This window comes from Callorhinus ursinus, unplaced genomic scaffold (assembly GCF_003265705.2).
Source record: "Callorhinus ursinus isolate GAN/ISIS: 27379988/994484 unplaced genomic scaffold, GSC_fseal_2.0 scaffold66, whole genome shotgun sequence".
Lineage (NCBI taxonomy): Eukaryota > Metazoa > Chordata > Mammalia > Carnivora > Otariidae > Callorhinus > Callorhinus ursinus.
The window spans coordinates 2,175,291-2,195,994 of NW_027397128.1; the positions used below are offsets into that span (position 1 = coordinate 2,175,291).

A 20,704-nucleotide genomic window follows, 5' to 3' on the forward strand; every position below is an offset into this window, starting at 1 on the left:
AGCACCATTTATTGAAGAGACTGTCTTTTTTCCACTGGATATTTTTTCCTGATTTGTTGAAGATTAATTGACCATAGAGTTGAGGGTCCATTTTTGGGGTCTCTATTGTGTTCCATTGATCTATGTGTCTGTTTCTGACTTCATCAAGATAAAAAGCTTCTGCACAGCAAAGGAAGCAGTCAACAAAACTAAAAGGCAAACCACAGAATGGGAGAAGATATTTGCAAGTGACATTTCAGATAAAGGGCTGGTATCCAAGTTGTATAAAGAACTTATCAAACTCAACACCCAAAAAACAAATAATCCAGTCAAGAAATGGGCAGAAGACATGAACAGACACTTGCCCAAAGAAGACATACAAATGGCTAACAGACTCATGAAAAAATGCTCAACATGGGCACTTTGGTGGCTCTGTCATTAAGCTTCTGCCTTTGGCTCAGGTCATGGTCCCAGGGTCCCGGGGTCCCAGGATCGAGTCCCACATCAGGATCCCTGCTCAGCGGGAAGCCTACTTTTCCCTCTCTCACTCCACCTGCTTGTGTTCCCTCTCTCGCTGTGTCTCTCTCTGTCAAATAAATAAAATCCTTTTTAAAAAGGCTCAACATCACTAGCCATCAAGGAAATACAAATCAAAACCACAATGAGATACCACCTTACACCAGTTAGAATGACTAAAATTAACAAGACAGGGAACAACAAATGTTGGCAAGGATGTGGAGAAAGGGGAACCCTCTTACATTGTTGGTGGGAACGCAAGCTGGTATAGCCACTCTGGAAAACAGTATGGAGTTTCCTCAAGATGTTAAAAATACAGCTACTCTCTGACCCAGCAATTGCACTACTAGGCATTTACCCCAAAGATACAGATGTAGTGAAAAGAAGGGGCACATGCACCCCAATGTCCATAGCAACAATATCCACAATATAGGCTAATATTTCACAAAACTGTGGAAGGAGCCAAGATGTCCTTCAACAGATGAATGGATAAAGAAGATTTGGTTCATATATACAAAGGAATATTACTCAGCCATGACAAAGAATGGATACCTACCATTTGCATCGACATGGATGGAACTGGAGGGGATTATAAGTGAAATAAGTCAAGCAGAGAAAGACAATTATCATATGGTTTCACTCCTATGTGGAACATAAGGAATAGTGCAGAGGACCATAGGGGAAGGGAGGGAAAACTGAATGGGAAGAAATCAGAGAGGGAGACAAACCATGAAAGACTCTGGACTCTGGGAAACAAACTGAGAGTTACAGAAGGGAAGGGCTGGGGGAATGGGGTAACTGAGTGATGGATATTAAGGGGGTCATGTGTTGTGATGAGCACTGGGTGTTATACACAACTAATGAATCGTTGATCACTACACCAAATACTAACGATGTACTAGTTGGCTAACTGAACATAAAAAAACAAAACAAAACTGTTGCCTATGGATTTTTCCCTTAGATGGACCATTCTAGAAAATAGATGGGGATGGTTGGCAAGGGCTCTCCAATTATTTCTGTCATAGATGGAAACTTCTGAAGGACTCTGGGAGTAAGGTACAGGGAGTTAAGAGTGGAACCAGTTTGTTTTTCTAAGTCTTTAAACAACTTTCTGGGACTCCTATCTTATTTATTTCATTTATTTTTATTTCTAAGAAGTTAAGCAAAGATCAGCTTCAGCTCAGCCTGCCTAATGATCATTTATTGGAAATTGAGTTCTTTTCTGGATAAAACTGCCCTTGTAGATTATGATGATAGCTGGTCTGAATTTCATATTTGTTAGCCAGAACCATATAATATATTTTTGTAGACCGCTTCAAAACCCCTACCCTTCATAAATTGTTGCATGGTATTTCAATCCTGCCTCTGCCATTTACTAGCTGTTTAACTTAGGCAAGTTACCACTCCTCATCTGTTAAAGGGAGATAATTATAGTATCTTCCTCATAAAGTAATTGTGATGAAATTCCATAAACTAATACATGTAAAGGCCTTGAGATAATGCCTGTTACTTAGTAAGTTCATGCAATGTGATGATGATGATGATCATACAAAATTAACCTCTTTGTAGGTCCAAGATCTTTGTCTGGTTTCTCCCAGAACACATTTAGCATGTTGGATAGGACTTTGGGCTTCTATTACTCTAGGACATCTGTAGAAACTAAAAGATATCCTTAGGCTAATATTTACTTTGTTACATAAGTCGTCCCTCCGTTCACACAAGCTCACCATGTTATTTCCCATCTCTGCATGTTTACACTTATGTTCTCTCCTCTGCCTGGAAGACTTCTCTGACTACTGATCTTATTATCCCTTATGTTGGCTAACTGAACATAATGAAAAAATTTTTAAAAAGAGTCTTATTTTTTTTACTTTGCATTTAAAATTTTATTCTTAAACATTTTTAAAAATTGAAAGTACCAAAGTCAAAGAATAGCCTGATGTTCTTGTAACCCATCCAATCATTTTATTCTTAAAAACTATTTTTCTTCCCTTACAAACTATACTGGAATTAAAACAAAAAACTTAATGAAACAATAATATGAAATCATAATGAAATAGAAAATGATGTTTAGATTGTAATATTTCTTTTGTGTGTGTGTGTTTTATTTTTTGATTTTTTAATTTTTTAATTTTATTATGTTAGGTTAGTCACCATACAATACATCATTAGTTTTTGATGTGGTGATCCACGATCCATTGTTTTCATATAACACCCAGTGCTCCATGCAGTATGTGCCCTCCTTAATACCTATCACCAGGCTAACCAATCCGCCCTCCCCCCTCCCCTCTAAAACCCTGTTTGTCTCTCTGAGTCCATAGTCTCTCATGGTTCATCTCTCCCTCCAAATCTCCCCCCTCATTTTTCCCTTCCTTCTCCTAATGTCCTCCATGCTATTCCTTATGTTCCACAAATAGGTGAAACCATATGATAATTGATTTTCTCTGCTTGACTTATTTCACTTAGCATAATCTCCTCCAGTCCCATCCATGTTGATGTAAAAGTTGGGTATTCATCCTTTCTGATGGCTGAGTAATATTCCATTGTATATATGGACCACATCTTCTTTATCCATTCATCTGTTGAAGGGCATCTGGGCTCTTTCCACAGTTTGGCTATTGCGGACATTGCTGCTATGAACATTGGGGTGCATATGGCTCTTCTTTTCACTACATCTGTGTCTTTGGGATAAATACCCAGTAGTGCAATTGCTGGGTCATAGGGTCACTCTATTTTTAAATTTTTGAGGAACGTCCACACTGTTTTCCAAAGAGGCTGTATCAACTTGCATTCCCACCAACAGTGTAAGAGGGTTCCCCTAAAAGAGTCTTTTAAAACATTGCCTCTTCTGTGAAGTTTCTTGTCCAGCTTGTTGGAATAAACTTTTCTTTTCATGGCCTAACTTTCAAAATTCCTTGTCTTGGAGATGAGAAGTCATGGCATCACCTGTACCTTCTCTGGCTATTCATGACTCATTGGATAAATTTCAAACCCTCAACATAGTATATAAGACCTTTCCCACTTTGGTCCCCTCTTACCTATCCTACTACCATTTTTTTAGTTATTCTTTCCTTTGCTCACTCAGTTCTAGGCCACATGAATCTCCTTATGTTCCTGGAATATAACACATTCTTTGCCATCATGGAGCCTTTTAAACATGCTGTTTCTTCCGCTTGGAATGGCCTTTCACCAGTTATTCATTTGGTTCACATCTTCTCATTCTGCAGATAGTCTTCAAAAGTTACTTCTTTTGAGAGGCTTCCTTGACCTATCCAAGCCTGGTGGATTATATTTCTCTTCTTATGTGTTCTCCCAGCCTTCTTTGCTTCCACCTTTTTTGTCATATTTACCCACAACTGTTTGTTTAATAACTACTTTCCACCACACTGCAAGTTTCAAGAAGGCAAGCATTGTTATGTGTCTTGTTCATCTCTGTATCCTGAGTGCCTTGCACCATGCCTGATACTTACAAAACATTCAACATATGTTTGTTGAATGAAAAAATCTAGTCCAGCCTCATTGTAAAGATGAAAATATGGAGGCCCATAGAGGGAGAGGGATTTACTCAAGGTCACACAGAGAACCAGTGGCAGAGAAAAGACTGTATCCCAGGATTTCTAACTTCTGGTGAAATTCTCTTTTCTATACATGCACCTCCACTACAGTACTTGTTACTTGTACATACTTATGTGAATTCGTTGAGGGAAGGGACCACATCTTAAACATGTGCTATCTAATTAGCTGCTAGCTACATGTGGCAATTGAACTGGAAACATGGCTAGTCCAAATTGCAATGTACTATAAGTGTAAAATGCACACTACATTTCAAAAAATGTAGAATATCTCATTAATAAATTTTTACATTGTTTATAGGTTAAGATAACATTTTGGATGCGTTGGGTTAAATAAAATATATTATGAAAATTACTTGCACCTACTTATTTTTCAAAATTTAATGTAGCTATTAGAAAATTTAGAGCTCACATTATATTCTATTGGATATATATTACTGGTCTTTTGTATAGTTTTCCCTCTTTGTACCAAACATAGAGCTTTGCAGCCAGTAAGGCTCAACACAGCCTGTTGAATAAAGTTGAGCTGTAGTTGGTAGGTTAATTGCTGCCACCTCTCTTGTCAATGTCACTGGGCTTGTGGGGAACATCACAGTAAATCTTCTATGCCCAGGCCCAGGTATACATGAAGTTTTTCCATCCTGGCCTGGAGGTGCCCTATAAATTGCATCAGCCTTTGGTTTCTTTACAGAGGAAGCCCCAGTGCAATCATATGCACAGCAATCACTGGGGTTAAGGTGGAGTGTGTAGACACTGGCCTCTTACACAGGAAGTGGCCTCAGCTTTGCGATTGTTCTTGGAGCCTTTTCTTGACAGGTTTCCAATAGAAGATGGGATTAAATGAGCAGGGAAATAAACTTGACATTAAAAGAAAGATTTCATGGAGATGAGGTAAGCCAAGGAATGTGGGGATTCCTATGAGGATTCCTTCTTTTGCTAGTGCACTGATACATTAGTTTATTCAACTTGCAGTTCTGGGGTAACTATTTCATGTATGGCCCTGTGAAGAAAAGAAGGGATCAGACATGAGTCTGACTTTGGGTAGCTCTTGGGAGAGACAAGCACATAAGTGTAGTATGAACAGGTTTTGGACACTAGAGACAAGCACAGCAGGGAGCAATTATTTTCAGTGGGAGGAGGGTGATCAGAGAAAGCTTTTCAGAGACCATGAACATCATTATTTTGTCTCTCCATCTTTTAAGATATAGCTAAAATCCTACCTTCCCAAGAACCACCTCCTTGTCCCCTGCCCTAGAACAGTCACACTCTTCTGACAGCACTTTGTATTTTTTGTCAAATTATCTTATACTGAAGAAAGACATAGTTCCTTGGGTGCATGCCTTCCCAAGAATCCTTCAATATGATGTGGTGGCTGAGGCTCAAATAGGCTGTACATGATTTTTCAAGGGCATATAGTTAATGAGTTACAGAGGTGGGTCTATAACTCAGGGGCTAAATCCTACAATGTAAGACACAATGACTCTGACTCAAAATTCAGTTGTTCTTTCCATTCCAGCACTGAGTGAATAAATGAATGTGTCTACAGTGTGGGACTCCAGCACTGCCTAACAGCTCTGTCCATCCAACTCTCTTCTCCCTCATCCCCCTTAATAGGTTTAACCAAGTCAAAAAGCATCCAAAATGAGAGAACTGTGAGTCTTTTGGTTGGACAACAGACCTAGAGGAAAGTTCCCTTTGTGCTATTGCTGCAAAGTTGGCCCTTCTCAACATGCTTTGTGCTTATGAGGTAAAGAGGAACTTCAAGGATCCCAATATCTTTGTTCTAATTCAGGTCTTCTGCATAGATGGCATGATTTTCAGGTCCTTCTGGCTCCCAAGGCTCTCTTTCATGGACATACTGTGTGGTTCAAGGTGATCACTATTAATTACTATTTTAGGTAAAAACATTGTCTCTGAAAGGCCCCTGTTAAAAAGCTAGTAGATTAACTGATAGGTGAAAAAAAAAAAGGAGTGGGCAGCTGAAATTACTCAATCTCTGTGAAGTAAGTAGAAAGGAGGGAGTCCCTCCCTAAGAAAGTGCCCACAGGACAATCCTGACTCCACCCCAAGCTTTTAGTCAGAAACGAAAAATAAAAAGGAACTGAATCTTTCTAGAAGCCATATCTGGGGAAACTGGTCTCAAGGACAAAGCCAATAAATTATATTCTGGTAGAAGGAAGTTTCTGCAGAGTAGTGTAACTGCAAGTGAATCTCTATCCCAAGCTGTCCCTAGTCTCTAGACCCTGCAACCACAAGGAAGCCCACAGTGCGGGAGGGGCAGGGATAGAGCAATTTATAAAGAAACCAAGGAATATTTGAGTTGGAGAGGCCACTAAGATCATCTAGTTGAGCTTCTGTTGATTAAATGGAAAACCAAAGCTAAGGGAGGAAACAGACCTAACAGGTCTAGGACTGGGGCACCAGACTCCTGGCTCCCAGCATATAGTCTTTTCTCTTGAACCTTAATTTATAAGACTGTATGTAGCTTGGATAGATTGATTATTCACCAGGGTTTGAGCACTGCATAGGGTCCTACTTCTGTTATGTAGATTAAGGACTGGGACTTGAGCACTGCAATCATTGAAAGCAATCACAAGTATACCCTAAAATCATTGAAAAATTGCCTCTCCCTTCTGCCATGTTATCAGGATTCATGATGTAGAGCACTGCCTAATGGGAATCCAATGTCTTCCAGACTGTGAATGGGGACTGCCCAAGGATTGCAAACATGTGGCACTAGGAAGTCACTCTCTTTCTTCTCACACTTTTCATGAAGGCTGAATCTCACAGTTGAACTTAAAATGGTCTGGCACCATATTTTCCTTCTCAAGGTCAACTATTTCTTCTCTCCTTGTAGCCATTGTGGGAGAGTAGAAAACACTTAACATTTGGAGTCAAAAAGACCTGAATGCAAATTCTGTCTTCTCCATTTATTCTTAGTTTTGTGTTTATAGGCAAGTCATTTTACTTCTATGTGCCTCAGTTTCTTCATCCTCTCATAGGGATGGTAATACCATAACAGAGTTGATGATTAAATGAGATAATACATGTAAAGCACATAATCTTATTATTGATGTGAATTTCCTTCTTTCCTTCTTTCTGTAAGTGGCTGGATGCCAAAATGTGATCTGTGGCCAGAGCTGTGCCAGCAAGGGCCCGCTTCATAGGCATGTGACCTGTAAAGTTTCCCAAGTCTCCATGCTTAGGAAGACCTCACACAATATGGGTTAATGTTCTGCTGTCACCATCTTGAAATTCTTATTTTTTTTTAATAAGAGGCCCCTCATTTACGTTTTGCACTAGGTCCTGCAAATTATGCAGCTGTGCCAGATGAGAAGCCATGTCAAAGGGAAGTAAAAAGGGTATTTCAGGACCAGGAGGCATTCTGACAATGAAAGAACCCATGCTTTGGAGTTGATAGAAGTGGATTTATATTCCAGCTATGCCACTAATTTGTTTTTTGATATCAGGAATTTTCTTTCGTCTCTCAGAAGGTCTGTTTCTCAATTTTGACAATGTGGATTTTCAATTGATAATGTCTCAGCTGTGACATCCCAGGATTCCCTCATTAACATTGGGAAAAGTGTTAATGCAGCATGGAGCTCCCTCATTGCAGCCTGGAGAACCAGTATCTGTTGGAGGTCAGCTATGAGTGGGCAGGGGGTGGGGTGGTGCATGGCAGTGGGAACTGTTGCTGCAGTAGCGAACCCTTTCACAACAGCACTGTTTTGTCATTTTGCACCCAGATTTCCGTTGGCTAACCTCAGCCTTATCTTCCTCATTTCTGTTTCCTCTTGAAGACACCAAAGGCCCTTCAAAACACACGACCTTCCTGCTCCAGGCAAAAAGCCCAGTTACCTCTGGCCCCTGCAGTTTGGCTCATCACCAGGAAACTTTTGCCTCCTTTGAGACCAAGAGACCACTCCAGTAACAGGTATAATATCTATTTGTCCTCTCTGCTTGGATTCCCAAGCTGGGGCAGTGTCCATGGCTACCAAACATGGCTTGGACCTGCCTTTCCCATTCTCCTTATACTCTCCTCAGGGATCCTGGGTCAAGGGTGGGTGAGAAGAATGTTCCCAGTGGTCTTCTATCCTGAAACTTCTAATAGTGAGAAAGGAGGATGACATTTCTTCTTCAAACAGGCTTTTTAAGAGATAGCCACATGGAAGTGGAATGTTCTCTGGACTCAGGGGTCAGGAAATTTGAGTAGCAGCCCTGATTTTGCCATTTACCTAAAGACTCTTTTTGTTTTTATATCCCTTATTTTGATGGTTGTCAACTCTCAGTTGAGAAAGGACATAAGAGTGATGCTGAGTAAATATCTCTGGGTGGGGCTGAATGGGGGGATGAACCATGCCTAAAAAATTTCCATACTGCCTCCAGTATGTATGAGGAGGCCCAACTGGATCAGGTGCAGGGCAACTCCTGCTTTTTGTTGTGTTAACCCTGCAAGGGTAGGTCAGGAGACAAATGATGTTGTTTTGTCTAGTATGACAGAACCAAGAGAAGAGCTTTCAGAGTTCCTTAATATCTCTATGTAGCTATTCACATCTTCTTCCTATGGGTCTGACCAGCCTTTCTCAACTGAACTTACTTTTCTTATATATACTTTTTTGGAGAGGCATGGACTAGAACATCAAGAGTGGAAATAAAACCTATTTGGTCTCAGCTTAGCCACTGACTCTTTCCATTAATACTGGGGTGACATGGTCTCTAAGGCTCTTCAACTTTGAGTGTATTAAGAAGAAATCTTTAGCCATTTTATATTTCTATCTCTTTTTTTATGAAGTTAGCAAGGGCTTTCAGGAGGCTGCAGACATCTTCAGTTTATCCAGGTCCTCACTGGAGCTGGTAGCCAATAAGGGTAATGATAGAAAAAGGCATCAGTCCAGTTCTCTCTGTCTTGCCATCCTGAACTCAAACTCTATTAATCAGCTTTCTTGGCTGGCCTCCACCCACAGCTCCAGGGACTGAGCCAAGGTGCCTGTGACCACCTATATGGGAAACTCTGGAAAACTCACCACTTTCCTAACAATTCTGCCAGGTAAGTCTTGTCCCCATTTCCAGAGAAGACAACTAAAGCTCAAAGAAAGACTTGCCCAATGCCATGATTGGTTAGTTGGTACCTAAGGCAGTGTTAGAATCCAAGTTTGTATGATTCTTTGCACTATACCATATATGGTGACCAAGATTGTTGCTTTGGCTGAAAGAACCACAATTCTGGGTGTCTTGAGGTGGATTGAATAGATAAGGGAAGTGAGGGGATGGGAAAAACTCTTTATAGACTTATATTTGAAGTCACTCCTAGATCTCAAACTGGAGAAGCATGTCACCCTCTCACTAACATACGTTAAACTAAAAGAATTGAGGTTTTGTTTTGTTTTTAAAAACTACTTTTTGTTGTTGTTGTTCCTGAAAGACAAGTCCCTCTGCCTTGTCTTAGCTGGGACAGGGCATTCTGACCTCATGGGGCAGTTTTCTATTCCTGAAAATCTTGCAATGTTTGCCACTTTACGAAAAGTGGCCAGTATTTAATATAGGCCAGCTACTTTCTCACAGATCAATTGCCACAGTAGGGAGGGTGAGACATTTGACACAGACAACCTGGAATTTTTATCAACAGAATCTGGGTGTTACCAAGGGAATTTCCCTAGAAGTTCCAGACCTGACCATGCTGCTGGCCGCTTCCTCATTTCCCTAATGGCTGTGGGTGGAAAGATCCCAGTGCCTAACTGCCAAGCCTACTGCTTGTCTTTTGCCATCCTTGTGGATGTGTCTCCCTTTTCTCAGAGAGATATTCATAACAAGGTGGTAAAAGAACCAATGAGGAAACCTGAAAGGCACAATGGGGTGATAGAGCACAGCCCAAACTGTACTGCTTGTATAAATTTTAGCAACTCTCTTCCTCAGTATGAACCTTTGTTTCCTCATTTATAATATGAGTGGGTAAGACTAGATGCTGATCATTTTATAGCTGCCATTCTTGAGTCCTGATGGGACAAGGGAGACCATGTTAGGAAAGGCTGAGGCCATAAAGCATTCCTGTTTCATCTGTCCTGACCCTGTTAAATCAATTGTCAATGGCTCTTGCTTTCCTTCTGGTAGCACAAACACCATTTTTTGAACATTTTTTTATGTATCAAATACTGAACTAAAAGCTTTATATACATTACCTCATGCCATTTTCAGAATAACTGATTAGGTAGGTACTCATACCCATTTTGTGGATGTGGAAAACAAGCTCAGAGAGATGAATAATTTATCTGAGGTTTCTTAGCTACTTAGTGACAGAGCCAAAATTCAAGCCTATGTTTAACCTCAAAGTCTATGTTCATAACCACAAGACTGTGGGAGGGTAAGGAAGGGCGGGCATGGACACTGACTCTGGGACCTAGTCCTTTCCTGAGGTCAGAGAGGTAGGACAATAACCAAATTCTTTCCCTACTGCATATAGGAGTCCACTGAAGCTTGGAACCCTAAGAAATGCCAGAGCTATAGTACTCAGGCCTGAGGACCCCAACTTGAACACTGGGACCTCATCTGTGATCTCAACTGGGCCTTCCCTTAGGATCCATCTTCTGGTTGGGAGCCTTATCCTTATTTTGTTCACTTCCCTATTCTGGTGTTTCAGCTAGTCCTTGTCCTCAGCAGTTTCTCTGGGGTTCAGGGTGTGACTCATTTTTCTTTCTTTCCCTCCAGGGCCACATCTCCCAGGAAGATCTTGCCTCCCCACTGAAGCCCCTGGCCTGGCCTCCTGCAGTGCCACGCTCCGTGTATTTGACAAGCTGAGTTGGACACTCCATGTGGTAGAGTGTCAGTTTGTCAAATACCCCAAGTGCGGCACATGCCTAACAGCTCCAGGCCAGGGCAGTTGGGATACAACAAATAAACTGCCAGCTGGATACACAATCACTTGCCAAACATGAACTAATCTGTCACAAGTTATTTTCAGTGACTCTGAGGGAGCTGAAGCATTGTATCTGAAGTTGCCAGGGGAAAAGTGAGGCAACTCCTGAAGCTATAGCCCTGTATTGTTTCTATATTGGCAGAGCCTGAGGGGGGCAAATGGTCTACCCTGAAAAGTATATAGGGCCCAGGGATGGAAGTGCTCTTTGATTCATATTTCCTTTCTTCACATTCCGCTACAGAGTCTACCAGTAAGGACACCAGAATTTTCACACAAGCTTCATGACAGGGCTTAGAAACCCACTTTCCTGATACTCAGCCTTGACATCGAAATGCATTTTGACCTTATCTATATTTTTTCTTCTTCATGTCTTTTTTCCTCTGGTTATACTTTCTCCATTTTTTTTCCTGCCTATTCAATTATTTCTCATACTTCTGGTCCAGCCAAAATCTAGTGTCTCCAAAGACTTGTGAAAGTTAACTTACACTTTTTTTCTTCTTCATTTGAACACTCCTTGCCTTGGTCCTTATATGTACCCCTTTCTTCTCCTATCGCCTAATAGCACCTCTTGAACTGTTAGTAAACTTTTCTAGGGGATATTTTTGAATTCCCCACTAAATTGTGAGGACAACACTATGTTTCCTTGATTGCTGTCTCTCCTTTCCATCCCTACCCAAGCAGGCAGATCAGTACTCTAGTTACAGAAAATAATAAATGTTTACTGATTGATTGACTTTGTACTAGACCATTATCCTTGGTTTTGGATCAAAATGCCATCCAGGAATTTTGTGAAAAAAATTAAACTGTGGTCATCATAATGCTATAGGATATGTGAGGGGTTTTCCTCCTGAGAAATAGAGTCAGGGCTGGAGGAGGAAGGCAAAAAAAGTAGACTCAGAGGACAAATATGTTTTGGAATTATTTGGTAACTCAAAGTTGTATAGGTGCTTTATTTCAGAACTTTCAGAGTCTTTAATATTCTAATGTTGCATTGGAAATCTCCAATAGGGAGCTATAGAATGAAACATTTCTCATGCCTATCTAATCATGGAATTTTTTTTCTGTAGGCCATCTCTTGGACAAAACTTGGAAAACTGTCCTAGAGGGACTTCGTATCTTCTCTCTCTTTTGGGAATCTTTTTCAGTCTTCCAGCTTTCCCTGACTAGCCATCTGCTTAAAACAATTATATATTATCATCCCATGTTTATTTAGCTTACCTTGCAGGTTTGGGCTAGCCCTATACCCAGGACTCTCTTACTGGCTTGTCTTGTATGGAAAAAAAAAGTATTAGTTTTTGGGCAAAGGTGATATCCAGAAGCTTTCTACTGCAATGAATATGCTCCTAGGAGTTCACAGACCTGTTTTCTGATCTCTGTTGTGTCATTGACTTGATGTGTGTGACTTTAGACTGTTACTGTTCCTCTCTAGGCTTTATTTCCTCACCTGTAATAAGGGAGAATTAAAATCAATGATCTCTAAGCTTTTTAAGGCAAGAGACTCTGAAATATCCCTGGGAGTCCATAGCTTCTATGGGGGTAACAGGGGAGTGTCCCTGGGTTTGGGGCTCCTTTTATTAATGGACATATGGTTAGGAGTCTCTTCTTTTTTTTTTTTTAAATTAGGTTGTCTTTTTACTAGGATTGCAAATAGCTTCTATGTTTTTTTTTTAAAGATTTTATTAATTTATTTGAGAGAGAGAGAATGAGAGCCAGAGAGCACGAGAGGGAAGAGGGTCAGAGGGAGAAGCAGACTCCCTGCTGAGCAGGGAGCCCGATGTGGGACTCGATCCCGGGACTCCAGGATCATGACCTGAGCCGAAGGCAGTTGCTTAACCAACTGAGCCACCCAGGCGCCCTTGGATTCTCTTCTTAACCCCAGTCATTCCTTTCTCCAAGGGTAGTAGGAAGAGATAATTGTTTTTCCTGAGGCTGTGGCGTCTGGACACAGCTGTTTTGTGAAGGCAGCTGAGGTTTCCCCTGGGTGGGTCCTTGTTTCAGAGGCTTGTAAGCATGATGGGGAAGAATAAGTTGCTCCTTTCACCAGCTACGTGAATCTAGCATATTGGGGAAAACACTGAGGTTTTGATCATGGACTTGGTGGGTAGATGGTGGTGAAGCAGAGGATTCTTTCTTGTTCATTTCTTTGTAGTATTTTGACTTCTGTAATCATCCAAAGAGAAGCTCTTGGTGAAACCTGAGCTGACCTTAGGACTGCACTGGAATCAAAAGCAGCAAAAACAGGTTCCATGAAGAGCAAGAGGTTGATTTGACATGAATTATATGCGGGAAAGGAAGTAGTGTTGAGCCAGCCTAGAACAGGTCCTCACAGAGGAGACTGAAATAAAGCTGTATGCATGTGTGCATACACACAAATGGACAAACACACACACACACACACACACACACACACACACACACACACACACCTACACTCTTATTTCCCATTTATGCTTGATGAAAAAGACTTCCTTGCTTTGACCCTCACTCTACATTGTAAGAAGATGCCAGGGGATAGAGATAACTTATGATGAATACAACTACTGCAAAGATTTTAGGATTCTAGGAGGTAGAAATCTTTGAGGGTGGTATATCCATACTTTGGAAAGAAAGGAGCCCTTTATCTCTGCATCCACAGTCCCCTGAAACAGAAGAAGGGATCCTTCATTTTCAGGTTTCCAACTGACTTAAGAGAGTCATCCAGGTGGAGTTGGCAGGGTTACAGAGAAAGGGATGGAAGACAGTTGGGTACTAACTTGCCAAACATTCATTGTATCCCAGATGGGTCCACCTCTGAAGTAAGGTAAAGATGGCATGGGTGGGAAAGAGAAAGACCAAAAAAGAAAAGGTGCTATTTTTAATTCCAAGTCCCCAAACACCTCAACTAGTCTCACTTTAATCACTTGGTAGGTACTTGAGAGAAGACCAATACAACCAAGGTTGCTATCATGATTAGATATTTATTGAGCATCAAAAGAATACCAGAGCACTAGACTCACAGTTCAGGAGCAAAACTGAATCCTAACCTGTTAGTTACAAATCTTATTTAAAAGCTATCTGGCCCTTAAAGAAAAGGGAAGTGATCCTGGAAACAACTGGTCCCCTGAGCTGGCAAAGCTGAGTTTCCCTCCGGTCTTCTGGTGGCAAGAGGCCAAAGTTGCGTGGTATCTGGAGGCATGATGACCAAGTCTTAATGCTATGGGAACTTCCCTCTGGTGTTCGAAGAGAAGCAGTAGAAGAAAGGAAAACAGAAGGGTCTAAGACCTTACCCAGTAGCAGTGCATATGGTAACTTCTTAGGTAAAACCAATCACTCTTAGGAACCTCAGTGTTGGACAGGGAAGACATGTTGGGTCATCCAGGAAGAGAGGTAGCAGGGAAGGTGGCTATGCAGAAAACAGGGGCTTAATAGGCAATTATATCAGCAGGCCCTGGCTTAGCAGGGCATTTTTAGCAGACGTCCTTGTCCTTGGTGTCCAAAAGCTCATAGTCTGGAGGAACTGTATGCAGCAGGTGAGCATAGTCATTGTTAATCTGGGCGATGATCTGGTACTCCTGGCCCAGGCAGGGATCCTCGGAGTAGTCATTGCCTGGGGTCTGGGAAGATGGCTCTTCGCTGGAGCAGCCACTTGTGAAAATGGCCACTCTCCAGGTTTCACCAGAATTGCTGGCCTCCCTGGCATGTGCCCTGTGGCCCAAGATCCCACCATCCGTAAAGAAGGAATTGAGGCTGGGATTCTAGTTTCCCACACTTCTGTCCCAATTCTTGCCAACTGACCCTTAGGTTCTTGCTTTATCAAGGGATTCTCGGAATAGTAGGTTGATGGACCTGGATTATCCTGTGTGATCAGTGAGCCAAGAAAAAACCTCAGGAGGTGCTTCAGAGAGGGAAGAAAGCAGTGTCCTGACCCTGAAGGTCTCTGAGCTTAGAACTGGGTTTGTGCCAACCTCTTTTTCCTCCATGCCAGTGACTAACAGAATGAGGGCAGGGAAGGGTTCAGAAGATGGAAGAGAAGAGGCAGTCTTACCTGGCCACTTCGTAGGCATGCTCTAGAAAAGAAGGAAGAATCAAATCAGAAGTCTCCATAGGGAGGGGACAAGGGTTAAAAGTGGACACTGGTTACCAGTCAAAGGGTAAGGGAAGCGGAGAGAGAAGGGGGGATTGGGAGGTATTGGGAAGGTAAACTGAAGCACAAGGATACAGATTTCTCAGAGAAAGGAAGAGGAAGCACACTTGGTTACTATCCTCTTTGGCATACTCTTGACTCAGGACATTGGGCTGGAACAGTTGTTTGGTGTGGTGGGGGAGGGACATTGGAACTGGACCCACTCCCCACCCAGGAATCTTGCCAAAGATTCCAGGGAGTTTTTGTGGCAACTTGGTGGCCAGGCCAGAGCCCAGGCAGAAGGGTCTGAATTAATCTGTCAGGGACCATGACCAAAGCCAAAATGCATTCACCTCCACGGTGCACCCAGGATAGGTCTTTAAATAGAACACCACTGCTCCCTAGTGTCTGTGGAGGAGAACTATCTACATTCCGTGAAGGCTTAAAGGCTCTAATAACCTGGTACAAAGATAGATGTCTCTTGGTACTGCCCTCTAGGAGTTTATAATCTTACAGGAATACAACTGGGAATGCATGCATTAAACCACAACAAAGCAAACAGAGCATGTCATACACCCTCTACTTTGTGATACAGCCATGTGTTTCCATGTCTTACCTCCCCCATTGGCCTGGTAGTTCCCATAACAGAGGGATTGTCTTTTTCATTATTATATACCCACTGCCTGGCACATAGTAGGCAATCAGTAACTACATATTACATTGAACTGATGGCCCAAGGCTATCTCTCTCTTATAGAGAGGTAAATAATAGAAATTTTGGGAAGGCAATCTAGATGGGAAAAAAACATAAGACCATGAGGTGTATGGCCTATCCTCCTTTGACTCCAGTGATTGGAAATGAAAATAAGGAGTGGTGGGGGTCAAGAGGATAGGCTACATCAGAGAGGACCTTAAATGGAATACAACATTTTGACTTCTATCCCCTGGGCCCTGAGAAGCCCTGGAAGGTTTTTGAGAGGGAAACAATCAAATATGGTTACAGTTTATACCTAGTCTCATTGAGACCATGATGACTATTTTTCCTTTAGTATTCCTGGGATTTGTGGCTACTTGAGATATCTCTACTTTCAAGTTCAGCCTCATGAGTCATAGCTATGCTAACTGGCCAAGACCAGAGTTTATACTTAAGACCCAGGAGAAGGAAATACTCAAGGCTCCTTTCTCCCCTTTGGCTGGAGAAAATCATGGTGGAGACCAGGCTACTTGGGAATAGGAGCTACTACAGAGAAAAAGACACTAATGTTAGGCAAAATGGCCAATGCAGCATGTATTGAGGTGTAGCTAGGTTTTACTTAGAAATCAACATCCAAACTCTCTTTTTCCTCTTCTGTTGGCTCACAGTTGTTAAATGGTCCTGACAACTGCACCTTCATAATGTCACTCCTTTGCTTAAAAAAAAACATTGTTGACTTTGAGTTCCTTTGCAAGGCCTAGAGAAAAATTTCCAAGTTCCTTAGGCTCTTATGTAAGACACTCCATAATCAGGAGTAAACTTTTCTTTTCCCCTGCATTTACCCATGTATTTTCTACATTGATGACCCCACTCACAGTCATCTTTTAAACATTTGCACCTTTACTCTTATAGTTCCTCCTTTCTGGAATGCTGCCTTCTAATTTGTTTTCATCCTCCAAGGCCTGGTTAATCACTTCTAATTTGTTTTCATCCTCCAAGCCCTTGTTAATCACTTCAGCCCTGACTCTCTTCTCTGAAAACCTTTAGCATTGATTGTTTTCTCCAGGTTTTGAGTCTATAGCCTATATTGCTATGTATGGATATTGATAAATTCCATGTTTCTACTTTGAATCTTCTAAATAAATTCTAAGCAGCCAAAGATTGTGACTTCTCTTTCTCTTACATCCTCGTTAGACAATCCATTACAGAGATGGCTTGTACTAGGCTTGGTACTAAGGATTTGTGAATTAACTTCAATAAATCATATTGCCATTGTTGGCTTGCATGTCTGCCTCCATGCACCCCTACCCTCAATCCCAAACTGTGCTAAGAGCACTTTGAAGTGCCCAGCACAGTGGCTGACACAGAATTTATGCTTAACTATACTCTCAGAATGAATTAATGAGCAAAGTCACTCAGTCATACTCATCACTCACCTTGCTGGGATGTCTTCCGGCAGAGCATAATATAAGCCATGATGAAGACCACCATACAGCACAGGGAAATTATGAGAACAATGGAAAAGACAGGCAGGCCCTTTCCTAGGAGGCAAAACAAGACAAAGAGATATATGGTTGAAAATGAGTTCAGAAACAGAGATTCCAAGGATCAGCCCAGACTAGCCCATAACTCTTTTTTTTTCCATTTTTAATTTTCTCCTAGTTTTATTAGCTAATCAGAGAGACAAACAAGACCCCAGACCTATGAAAAAGACTGGAAAGAGGCTAGAGACTCCATGTATAAACACATTCTTCCAAACCCACTAATTGATGGCTGATTGGCCTGGGTATTTGAATTAGTACTCCACGTTTTCCATGGGGCCAAGACTAGAGATTTTCACCTACTCCTTTTTTTTTTTTTTTTCACCTACTCTTAAGAGAAAATAGTACCTTGACTTCCCACTTCACAAAAATGCTGCCTTATTGATATTCTGGTCAATTACTTCTAGCCAAAACTTTTTTTTTCTTTCCCTTGGGAAACCATCTTACACTGTGGGAATGCAAACTGGTGCAACCACTCTGGAAAATATCATGGAGGTTCCTCAAAAAGTTAAAGATAGAACTACCCTACAACCCAGCAACTGCACTTCTAGGTATTTATCCAAAGGTTACAAACATAGTGATTCGAAGGGGCACATGCACCCTAATGTTTATAGCAGCAATGTCCACAATAGCCAAAATGTGGAAAGAGCTCAGATGTCCATTGACAGATGAATGGAAAAAGAAGATGTAGTATATGTATATATACAATGGAATATTACCCAGCCATCAAAAAGAATGAAATCTTGCCATCTGCAATGATGTGGGTGGAACTAGCAGGTATTATGCCAAGTGAAATAAGTCACTCAGAGAAAAACAAATACCATATGATTTCATTCATATGTGTAATTTAAGAAACAAAAAAGATGAGCATAAGGACACCTGGGTGACTCAGTTGATTAAGCGTCTGCCTTTGGCACAGGTCATGATCCCAGGATCCCGGGATTGAGTCCCACATCAGGCTCCATGCTCAGCGGAGAGCCCACTTCTCCCTCTGCTTGTTCTGCCTGCTCTGCCTGCCACTCCCCCTGTTTGTGCTCTCTCTCTCTCTGACAAATAACTAATAAAATCTTTTTAAAAAAGATGAGCATAGGGGAAGATAAAGAAAAATAAAATAAGATAAAAACAGAGAGGGAAGCAAACCATAAGAGACTCTTAACTTAGGAAACAAACTGAGGGTTGCTGGAGGGGATATGGGTGGAGGGATGACATAATTGGGTGACGGGCATTAAGGAGGACACATTCTGTAATGAGCACTGAGCATTATATGCAACTGATAAATCACTAAATCCTACCCCTGAAACTAATAATACACTATATGTTAACTAAATTGAAATTAAATTTTTAAAAAATTAAGAAAGTAATTCTTTATTCACACTCTCTGAGCAAGTGCTCAGGTTTCTTTTTCTTCAAAAATGTGTCCACTGAGTCTCCTGAGTTAGCTATCCCAATTGTGCCTACAAACTCAAGGAAACCACTGGACTGGGCTTCTAGTCCTGGATCTGTTATTTACTTGTATGACTGTGGCAGACAGAATAATGGTTATCCAAAGATGTTCACATCCAAATCCCCGGGATCTGTGAGTATTTTAGTTTAAATTATAAGGAGGAATTAAGGTTGCAGATATATTTAAGTTTGCTAATTAACTGACCATGAGATGGGGAGATTATCTTGATTACCTGGGCAGGCTCAATGTAATCAAAAGAGTGATTTAAAAGTGGAAGAGGGAAACAAAGGAGATCAGAGTTAGAGAGAGACTTGAGGATGCTACATTGCTAGTTTTGAAAATGGTGGAAGGGGGCCAAGAACCAAGGAACGTGAGTAGCTTCTAGAAGCTGGAAAAAAACAAAGAACCTGATTCTTCCTCAGAGCCTCCAGAAAAAACAGCCCTGCTAATACCTTGATCTTAGCTCAAAGTGTCAGATGTCTGATCTCTAGGAATGTATGATAATACATTTGTGTTATTTTAAGGCACTAAGTTTAAGGCACTAATTTTTATAGCCCTCAGAGAAAAATAAATAGTGACTACTCAAATTATTGAGTAGGATTTAGTTTTCCCATAAGTTCAATGAAAAGATTGTATAATGTCTAATGCACTTGTAGCTACAGTATTCTGAATCTAGGGGGTGAGATCAGGGGATAGAGAGGGGTAGGAATCCCACTGCCCTTAGGATTTGTTGCTGCAACTGGCTTTATTTTTACCATACCCTAAAATACTTTGTCTTAGAAATCTGGAATATTACTCAGTCATACAAAATAATGCGATTTTTGTCATTTGCAAAAACATGGATGAATCTAGAAGGTATCATGCTAAGTGAAAGAAGTCAGAGAGAGACAAATACCATATGACCTTACTCATATGTGAAATTTAAGAACCAAAGCAAATGAACAAAGAAAACATGAAAACAACAACAACAACAACAACAACAAAACAGACTCTTAAATATAGAGAACTGGTGATTGCCATCAGGGAGGTGGATGGGGGGATGGGTGAAATAGGTGAAGGGGATTAAGAGTACACTTATCATGATGAGTGCTAAGCAATGTATAGAATTGTTGAATCATTACATTATATACCTGAAACTAATATAGCACTGTGTGTTAATTATACTTGAATTAAAAAAATAAATTAAAAAAATCTGATATTTGTGATCCTCAGAACTATGGTTGGAGCTGAGAGAACCCAAGCTACATTTCTTCTTTGATTTCCTGATTGACCTATTCATTGTTTAGTAGCATGTTGTTTCACATCCATGTATTTGTGGTTTTTCCAAATTTTTTTTTCATGTGGTTGACTTCAAGTTTCATAGTGTTGTGGTCAGAAAATATGCCTGGGGCGCCTGAGTGGCTCAGTTGGTTAAGCGACTGCCCTCGGCTCAGGTCATGATCCTGGAGTCCCGGGATCGGGTCCCGCATCAGGCTCCCTGCTCGGCGGGGAGTCTGCTTCTCCCTCTGACCCTCTCCCCTCTCATGCTCTCTCTCTATCTCATTCTCTCTCTCAAATAAATAAATAAAATCTTTAAAAAAAAACAAAACAGAAAATATGCCTGGTATGATCTCAATCTTTTTGTACATTCTGAGGCCTTATTTCTGACCTAGGTTGTAATCTATTCTGGAGAATGACCCATGTGCACTTGGAAAAGAATGTGTATTCTGCTGCTTTGGATGGAATGAGAGAACCCAAGCTATAAACTGATGGAGATTAAAGGAAGGATCCCCCTTAGAGGGAGCCAAGTAGTGAACAAAACAAAACAAAACAAAACAAAACAAAACAAAAACGGTTGGAGGATGCTGGGCACACACAAAATATCTGAGAATTTCCATTCCCCTTGGGTTATCTTCTCATTTTCTCAAACCAACTCTCCAAAAATTATCTTCTAATCTCCCTTGTTTC

General features: G+C 41.1%; 1 protein-coding gene and 1 long non-coding RNA gene across 5 annotated transcripts in view; one reads left to right on the plus strand and one right to left on the minus strand.

Annotated features, from left to right (window-relative positions):
- Positions 1–4,860: 4,860 nt before the first annotated feature.
- LOC112816242 (uncharacterized) lies at positions 4,861–19,953 on the plus strand. Its single transcript, XR_003206156.2, has 7 exons — positions 4,861–4,958; positions 5,682–5,814; positions 7,538–7,708; positions 7,814–8,001; positions 9,032–9,114; positions 10,770–14,191; positions 17,192–19,953. It is a non-coding gene; the product is annotated as an uncharacterized lncRNA (long non-coding RNA).
- VSIG4 (V-set and immunoglobulin domain containing 4) overlaps positions 13,915–20,704 on the minus strand; it is a 54,961-nt gene continuing 48,171 nt past the window's right edge. For 3 of the 4 annotated variants that reach the window (XM_073885871.1, XM_073885870.1, XM_025862598.2), the window contains 3 exons: positions 17,209–17,313; positions 15,002–15,023; positions 13,915–14,661 (listed from right to left, as the gene is read on the minus strand). In XM_073885871.1, coding sequence (XP_073741972.1) covers positions 14,424–14,661; positions 15,002–15,023; positions 17,209–17,313 — 365 coding nt within the window. In that variant the 3' untranslated portion in view covers positions 13,915–14,423. The remainder of the gene's footprint in view (positions 14,662–15,001; positions 15,024–17,208; positions 17,314–20,704) is intronic. The other variant, XM_073885872.1, reaches the window with a different exon arrangement.